Below are 8,559 nucleotides of genomic sequence, written 5' to 3' on the forward strand. Positions count from 1 at the left end.
TAGATGTTGTACGCATCGAGGATTCTCAAGAAGCACCCAGGCCTACTGCACTCGTTAGCCGACAGCTAGCAAGCATTTCCGGAGGCGTTCCGTCGGACGGATGCTCGGAAACACCGTCGCAGTCTGCCCGGGCGTTACTCGGGGTAATCGCGTCTCCTCCAAGTACACGGAGTTGTCAGATGGAGGAGTTTTCACCGGAAGAAAAGAACGGAGACTCTCCGCAAAGACACGCTGTTAAGAGAGTTTCAGGAACCATCGAAGAAGTTATTGCAGTGAGCGATACTGACACGGAGACAGAAAGTGAGACAGACGGGGCAGAGGTGGGACAAACGACGGCCGAAGATTTGTGCATCGTTGAGGATTTGCCAAATACACAGACTCCCTGTGTGACGCCTGTTGGTCGAGGCCGCACAGAACGAGATCCGGTATACGTAAGTCAAAAGAGCGTGGCAGCATCGGTTCTCCGTTCGGAGCGGGATCCGCAGATCACGGGGAGCGACTCTACGAGTGAGAAGGTGCTTTGTAATCAGTGCAGGAATCTCGTTAGTCTATCGCACCTGCAGGTTCATCTAGACGAGCACATGGCCGCGTTTCTGTTTCAAGAAGCGAATCCGAAATGTTTAGCTTCCACCGCATCGCAAGCCTTGGCTCGGATCGGAGCTTCGCAGAGTCACCATGCACAAGAGCGCTCCCGGAAGCAGCAGGAGTTGCAGGAAGAGCACAACCAACTCACTCTAGACGGGTTTCTGCGGAGGAATACGCACGCTTCTCGAAAGACGGTAGGCGAGAGACGCCTTTGATCGCCTGTCGGTTCTCGGTGGGGCAGAACCGGTTTCGCCGCATTCCATCGAATGTAGGACCATCTCGATGGCAGGCACCGGGCGCGATTGGCAACAGTGTGGCGGATCATGCTGCTTGAGAAAGCTGTCCCTTTCCCAAATTTTCTGTTATTCTATGGGTGACCAGGGACGACTTATCTTTGTTAGGGGTAATATCAGCGATAGCAGCGTCGTAGGAGTCTAGTAACAAGGTCCGTACATAGATCTGTTTCATGTCCAGTGTATCTGCTATTTGTGATAGCGGTGAGCAGTAAGTGGCCTCACTCCGCTAGGAGACGCTTTGTCAACTGGTTACTCGCAAGGCCATGTTTCAAACGAAGCATCTGTCACCCACGAAGGTGTTTCAGGAGAATGTAGCCGTTGCCGGGCAAGCATAAGTGCTGGCGGTCGTCTGCTACAGCATCGTACGATACCTCTCCGCTACGAAGTCGGCGTTGGGGAAGGCTCCGGTTGCCCAACGGGCTGACGCGAACCGCGAGGCGGTCACTGCACAAAACAGGGTTCGGCTGTGTGTAGCTCCTCCGGTTTGGTCGGCATCCTGGGATCCGTGCAGTTCCTGCTGACTGCAGATCTTGCAACACTAGTAGAACACTCATACGAAAAGATCTTGGGCGGCTTGAACCAGCTAGACTACGTACTGAATAAAAGAGGTGGTTACACCTGTGGACACCAAGCAGTTCGTTTCCGAATGGTACCCAACACAGCGATAGTTCCACAGTGCACAGAAGTGACCCGCTACATACAGAAGAGCGTACCAGTCTTCTGGCCGCTAATAGGGCACCGAAGATTATACATGGATGGAACACCACACAACGTGTGTCAACGCCACTCCGGGTATTTCGCTGGGGAGTTAGGAGATCTAGGGACCGAGGACGGCCAGGTCACCTGCGTTTAGAGGGCTCTTGGGTATAGTTCTTCGACTGGGGGTTACTTCCCAGCTCAAAAACAGCCAAAAACCAATACTCCCGAGCAAGATCCGGCGCCGCTTCTTTTGGTCTTCTCATCCGGAGTTCTGCTCGCGTACTTGAGGTTGGTAAGGAGTGGAGTTCATCATGTCTCGCAGACACTGCAGCAGTAACATGTGTCCAAGCAGAAACGGCAGGTGCAAAACTGACAGCTACTATCCTCAGTGGGGTGTGTAGCTAAGGCTTCCCCAATTCTTTTTTGTGGCGTTCGCCGCGTCTCGTGGCAGTCGCACCGGCCAGAGTGACACCATGTTGATCGTGATCCTGAGCATAAAGACAGTGAGAAGTATTCCTCTTCCTGCTGGGACAGAATTTGCATGACCGGGAGTCTTGGGCACGATCCCTGCTTGCTATCAAAATGCCGATCAGATTCGACGGCCAGGTGGCCATTGTCACTGGTGAGCCGGAGAGGACGGTTGTCAATCTTTCTTTTTTGTAGAGTTAGCAGGTCACCTCTCACTTGTTTCGTCGTCTTTGGGATTGCGGCATGCTGCGTATTGTCAAATCTTTGTCACGCTGTGCTGGAAGTCACGGATGGTGGCACGCCACGGCAGCACCCGGTCGCTCCAAGACCAGTGTAGTGCTCTGCCGAAGGCTTTGATGGATGAGAAAGCACTCGCGCGTGCTTCCCCCCTACGAAGCAAGTTGAGAGCGCAGCACAGCGAGGGGCGAAGCTACGCCCGGCAGGTTGCAGCCCCATGTCCACCGGCCAAGTGTGAAGCACCCCGGCTGCTGAGCGATGTCGACGCTTGAATATATGGACAAAAATTGTTCGTAACACGCCTGGACATGAACCGGTAAAAGCTGTCAAGAAAAGTGATATGACAGCAGGTGTGTCCGCACTGCGATTGCTGCAGGCTCCGGTGGTGGGCTCGGCCGAGCGTACGCTCTCCTCCTAGCAGCTCATGGCGCCAAGGTTCTCGTTAACGACCTCGGTGCTGCGCTGTCGGGTTTTTATAACCAGGCAGCTGAAGGTGAGATCGAAGGGAGATGCCACCGACAATAGTACGGCCCCAGTCCCGTGGCATCTGCGCGGTGGTGGGCGGGATATCCACTTGGGCCGCTGTCGATGAGTTCACCCATAGCAGAACCGCGCATAACGGGATTTATATACGACTGTATGGTAAGACCGCACCACTGTATCGAATGTGAGGCGCCTGTCCTTGGGTAATCCACGCTGGACATCTGCGGAAATCCACTCCCGCTTTCAGTGAAGCCAGTCTAACAGACGTCTACAAGCTTCTTTCACTTTACCGGCGGACTGCAGGCCCAGGCACGCAGCACAAGTGGTGTGTCTTCAATGCATCGGGAGGTGGGGTCAGAACCGTAGCTGCTTCTCAGTGAAACCCTGTCTGAAACCTTCGTGTAGGCAACGGCTCACCGTAAAGCAAGTTCTCGCTGTGGTACAGCGCTTCTCCCTTCTGGCGATTCAGTCTTGTGAGACTGTCGTGTCTAGCGTCTGCAGGGGTCTTCAGAACGGCGAGATTCAGCGTGCAGCTGTCAAGTTCAGATACACATTACCACACGGTGCACCCCGTATTGTTAGGGGACGGCCTCGTTTTCCTGCCTCTTGACAGGTAGTACAGAAGGCTGCTAGGTGACAGATGTTGGCCCGTCAGATGATATGTCTTGTACATGTGGTGCCTCGGACACATTTACGGTGCTCGTGTCTGATGCTTTTCTCGCGGCGCTTCTCCACCCCTCTTCAGGAAGCGCACCTGCGGACAAAGTTGTTGCTGAGATCCGCGCCAATGGCGGTGAAGCGGAACCGGATTATAACTCGGTCTTGGATGGTCAGAAAATCATCGACCACGCGATGTCGAAGTTTGGCCGTGTCGACATACTCGTAAACAACGCCGGTGTCCTCCGGGACGCCTCTTTCTTGAAAATGACGGATGCTGATTGGAATCTCGTGTTGGACGTCCACGTGAAAGGTGCTTACGCGTGCACGAAGGCCGCTTGGCCTATAATGATGAAGCAGAACTATGGGCGCATCGTCATGACGGCTAGCGCCGCTGGGCTCTACGGGAATTTCGGACAAGTACGTGCGGTATCCTCTGTTGACGTATCTGGTCCCTCCGAGTTGCCACCGGAAAGATGGTAGAGTGCGCTGTCAGCGCAACCGCTGTGTTGCTTCTTCCACTGTTGTCCGAAAGTATCCCTTGCTGGCTCTCATGAGCATTCAGAGGTCTCAGTGTTCGTTTTCCTCGAAGCGCAGCGCTTCCCCTGCCCTGCCAATCCTGCCAGCAGCTAAGGAACGCTAGCTGCATATTCCGTGGTGGCGTGAATCGTCAACAATTGCGCACAGAACCAAGGCCATGATCCGACCGTTCGCCTGTCAGTACATCTTGGTGTTCGAGAAGCGTGTGATCCGGTCCAGTGAAAGAATGTGCTCGGTGCGAGCCACAGTGAGCGGCGGCTACAGATTTCCCTGTGTGCCGTACAGGCTAACTACTCCACTGCGAAGTCAGCACTCGTGGGGTTTTCCAAGACCCTTGCCTTCGAGGGCGCGAGAAAGAATATCGTGGTCAACTGCATCGCACCTCTTGCCGGTACACATACACCGCTGCTTATATGGTTCTTCGACTGCGAGCCTTTGTGTCTGAATGTCACTGTGAACATGGATGTGTTAGTTACCCCGAACAGGACGTCGCCTTCACGGACAGCTCCGATGTTTGTGCTTCTCAAGGCATGGTCGAGACGCCTGTTTCTTATACATATTCCCCCCAACCCCGCATATCCCTCTCGAGAGGCCCGCTTAGCTTTCAAGACAGGACTCCCTGCTGTTCCACTGAGAGCTCTGCGGCGTTGCTGCTCCTAGGCAAAGAAGATGTCAGCCCGCGTATTAGTCTTGTAGATAGTGACGTCCTGGCAGCTTCAATGTGGGTACAGTGGAGCGTATCTGTATTGCTGACACTGTAAGGCATATCACTAGCCAAGTAGACACAACCTCCCAGCGTACCTGCCAAATTTCATCCCACACAGCCCTGGCACGAAGCAAGTGTACACGTATAGGACACATTGAAGCTCGTTGCGGATCTGCATGCTGCGACATATGGCACCCGCAGGTACTCGGATGACGGCGACCGTTATGCCCTCGGATCTAGTGGAAGCATTGAAGCCCGAGTACGTGGCCCCCGTAGTGGCATACCTCTGCAGCGGCGAGTGCCATGAAGGCGGCCAGGTACGAGGCTCCTCTCTTTCCAGTTTATAACAGCAATAACAACGCGACTTATGCTCTGCCTTCACGCGATAGAATAACGAAGAAATCAGTTTTCAGGCGGTTGTTTTCAACCTTGACTGGTGTGCGAGAGGCTGCAGTGGAGACGCCTGTGTGCTTTCTCATACACTGGCATCTTCACTGCAGCCGCCTTTATCTGGCACTCGTTGTCGAGTCGCTTTACGCGGTTGGAGCGGTCCCGTATCTGCGGGCGTCTCATCAGGCTGAGCGGCGAGGAAAGGGCCAGCTTGCATGAAGCACCGGTCACCTTTCTGCCTCACCCACCCACAGTGTATACGGTCGCGCGGATGAGTAAACGGTGCCAGAAGGTGCTTTCAGCGTAGTGGCTGAATCTTCTAGGACTATTTTAGCTCCCGCAACGCAGATTCGTTCTTTTTGGACGAGGATGCATGTTTCACTGCCAGGTTCTCGAGGTCGGAGCTGGGTGGGTGGCCACGGTGCGATGGCAACGGAACAGCGGGCACTCATTCAAGTTGCCATTCAGTGTGGACGACGTTTCCCGTGAATGGAAACGCATCGGAAGTTTCGAGGGGAACCTGGCCTACCCGACTTCGCTTCAAGGATCCATGATGATGGTGGGTATCTTCGGACCCTCAGTAGCAACACTCACGTGCGTCGCCTCAGCTGGTTTGCACGCCGCATTTGTCGGTAAGACTGCGTAGCTCTACGCCCTCTTGGCGACGAAGACACTGTCCAACAGGCATAGTGTTTGTTCGCGGAGTCCGTCATCTACCAGAAAAGTGCACGTGTACCAGCTTTCGTGAGTGACCGTGCTCGCCGTACTCTGCGTTCCCGACGCACATAGAGAGCGAAAACGAGTACGAGTGCTGATTTCGTTTCTTGGCCACGTGAGAGATTTGTGGTGGCCCAGGAGTCACATTGCGGGGCTTCGCGAAATGCGGAGGCGGTCACTTTACAGGACAGTTCTCCCAGCTGTAGGAAAGGAGACATGCCGAGGCGCCCGAATTCACACGCCTTTCATGAGTCACTTACAGGTAGAGATTGGTACACATGGGCGACACAGTGCTGTGCACTGTCTGTTGGTGCTTGTGTCTCTTACCCTGCACAGGTAACGAAGCAACTAGACTATACAGCGAGCCAGCCAAAGTCGGGCTCAAGCAAAGCAGCTCAGGGCGATTCTTCACGAGCTTTGTCCTTGGAAGGCCAAAAGACTGAGGAGCACCACTCCAGAAAAGTGTCAAACATCTTCAGGATGATGGACGCGCACCTACTGCACGCCCCAGGAGCAAAGCAGAAGTTGCAAGAAGAGGTGGACTGCATTTTCGGCTTCAATATTACCTCGGGGAAAACGACCGACTCGTGGTCACTTGATCTGAAGAAAGGAGGCTCAGGTAACTCTGGCTATCTCGGCTACAATGATGATCTCGATAAGTACTGTTTACATGACAGTATCCGCTGTTCCGAGGCGATACTGGGCGAAGATTTCGTCGTAACAACAGGCTCTGGCGCCACCACTCTGACAATGGCAGTCCCCGTCATTATTTCGCAGGTTCCGCTTTCTTCCTCGCCTCGATTCACGGTTTTTACGGCGCTCCGAGAATTCAAGTAGATTCAACATCCAGCCAATGCTCAGTATTCTAGAAGTCGGAAGATGTTGGTATAGCATGCTTTCATCTGTACAGAGTTTACTACGCAGCCGCAATGAAGTAGGGGACGCAGTTGAGCCCTGCACGGACGAGGAGTGACGCCTGCCTCCTGTGTGAATTTCCTGTCCAGGACGCGTGAGGGAAGGTGCCCACGGGAGCCCCGACGTACTCTTTACCATGGCAGAAGAGCACTTCGTTCCAGTCTGCTTGGGTGAACTCAACCCACAGATGGCTTTCCTGCAAGGCAAAATGAAAATTAAGGGAAGCATGGCAAAAGCTGCCAAGTTTAGCCCCTTGCTCTTCCCCCCGATCTCTAGGGAGATGGTTGAACTCTCCGACTCTGAGTCTGCTGTTTCGGAGTATTTGAAGAAGCACAACGTCTCGGTAAGTTCAGCTTCAGCTGGTGCCCGTAAGACTGAGGTTCAGACGAAGGATACCGCAGTGGGCGGAGTTACCTCCGCACGGAAACTACAGGAACAAGCTGTTGTCAATGACGCCCGACCCTCCACCGCCGCCATGCAGTTGAAAAGCCTACAGCTTTACGAAATCATGCGGAGACACCTCGCAACGCCTGAAGGCGCAAAACTCGTGAAGAAGGTGAGTGAACCGGGTTTTTTTCTGCATGCGAAGACCCGTACATACTTTACTGAAGGCTTGGCCCCAACACAGTTTGCAGACGGTCAGCGCGTACACTCCGGTCATCAACAGAATTAGGAGGCCGCGGCATGAGTCACGACAGGTCTGTTCACTCTCCAAAACCAGTGCACGGCGGAGCAAATGAATAGAGAGTTGTTTCAAGGTTGGAGCACGTTGCCATAATCATCCACGCGTGTGTAGTGTTTTCCGCTCCTTCAGAAACGCTTTCTTCTTTCCGATGAAACCAGTGTTAGTGTCCAGAGATGCTGTCTGACAGCCTCCCGCAATGTGGTATCAAACTGAGCAGGAACGGGGAACCCCACAGTGAAGGAGCGCCTCTAGTTTGCACTGGACAGACAACATGTGAAGTGATCGTCTCCTCTGCTTGAGATGCTTTTCTTTGCAGATCCGAAGCGTCTATCGTCTAAACATTTTGCCCAAGAAAGGAGCCTCACCAGTAAAGGTGGTATTGGATTTAAAGAATATTCCTCCCAGCATTCGCGAAGAGACTGGCAGCGGCGCGGAAACGCAGTGTGACTGCACTATTACACTGCTGGATGAAGACTTCGTGAAGCTGGCCATGGGAAAGATGAACCCGCAGCTGGCATTCATGCAAGGGAAAATCAAGCTGAGAGGCTCCATGCAGGCCGCCCTGAAATTCACCCCTGATATATTCCCAAAAAACAGCAAGCTCTAGGAGTAGCGTTAACACCGACAAAAGTACCATCGTTGGCGCCACTCTGTTCGGACGTTTTTACGAGTTCTATGCACAGGGGGCTAACGTTTGAGTGGCGCCGGCTTTCAGGCAGTGGAACGCCGCTCTACAGATTTCCCATGTCCCGCTTTACTACTTCATGTCTTAAATCATGCTAAGTCAGCATCGCTTCTCCTGGGCACCCTACGCGGGTTTGTAAGCCCGTGGAGACGATCTCAGTTTTGCAAGCTTTTGGACCAGGGTTGCACAATCCAACGCACGCTCAACCAGATGCCGGCAGTCTTGCCTGCTTGCTGGAACGATTGTAGGACTGTATGACGGCTGAGATCAGGACATTCGGATCTTTCCGGTCAGTACCGGGAAATCATAACACTGGCGCCACAATTCCAATGGGACTCGCGTGACCAGAGACTTACGCGCAGCGCACGGCAGACACGCGTACACAATTGCCTTTAACAACAGAGGCCATCGGCGGTTCTCAACTTTCCCTAGGCAGCTGATTTCGAACAGACGATCGAGCAGGATAACGCCGTGCCGTGAATGAGTGCCGCACCGC

General features: G+C 53.7%; 1 protein-coding gene across 1 annotated transcript; it reads left to right on the top strand.

The window, feature by feature from the left end:
• Positions 1–2: 2 nt before the first annotated feature.
• CSUI_003444 (sterol carrier protein-2 had-2scp-2) lies at positions 3–8,251 on the top strand. The gene is made up of 10 exons (XM_068063642.1): positions 3–779; positions 2,115–2,202; positions 2,662–2,778; positions 3,514–3,845; positions 4,251–4,356; positions 4,873–4,988; positions 5,450–5,620; positions 6,115–6,397; positions 6,783–7,249; positions 7,695–8,251. The coding sequence occupies exons 1-10, from the start codon at positions 180–182 to the stop codon at positions 7,983–7,985; spliced, it is 2,571 nt and encodes an 856-aa protein (XP_067924382.1). The 5' UTR covers positions 3–179; the 3' UTR covers positions 7,986–8,251.
• The last annotated feature ends 308 nt before the right edge of the window (positions 8,252–8,559 follow it).

This window comes from Cystoisospora suis (genome assembly GCF_002600585.1).
Source record: "Cystoisospora suis strain Wien I chromosome Unknown contig_1537, whole genome shotgun sequence".
In the NCBI taxonomy this organism is placed as follows: Eukaryota; Apicomplexa; class Conoidasida; order Eucoccidiorida; family Sarcocystidae; genus Cystoisospora; species Cystoisospora suis.

Coding starts and splice junctions, on each gene's coding strand:
- CSUI_003444 (XM_068063642.1), top strand. CDS start 180: ATGGAGGAGTTTTCACCGGAAGAAAAGAACGGAGACTCTCCGCAAAGA. Junction 780..2,114: donor CGCACGCTTCTCGAAAGACG/GTAGGCGAGAGA, acceptor CTGCTGGGACAG/AATTTGCATGACCGGGAGTC. Junction 7,250..7,694: donor GCGCAAAACTCGTGAAGAAG/GTGAGTGAACCG, acceptor TTTTCTTTGCAG/ATCCGAAGCGTCTATCGTCT.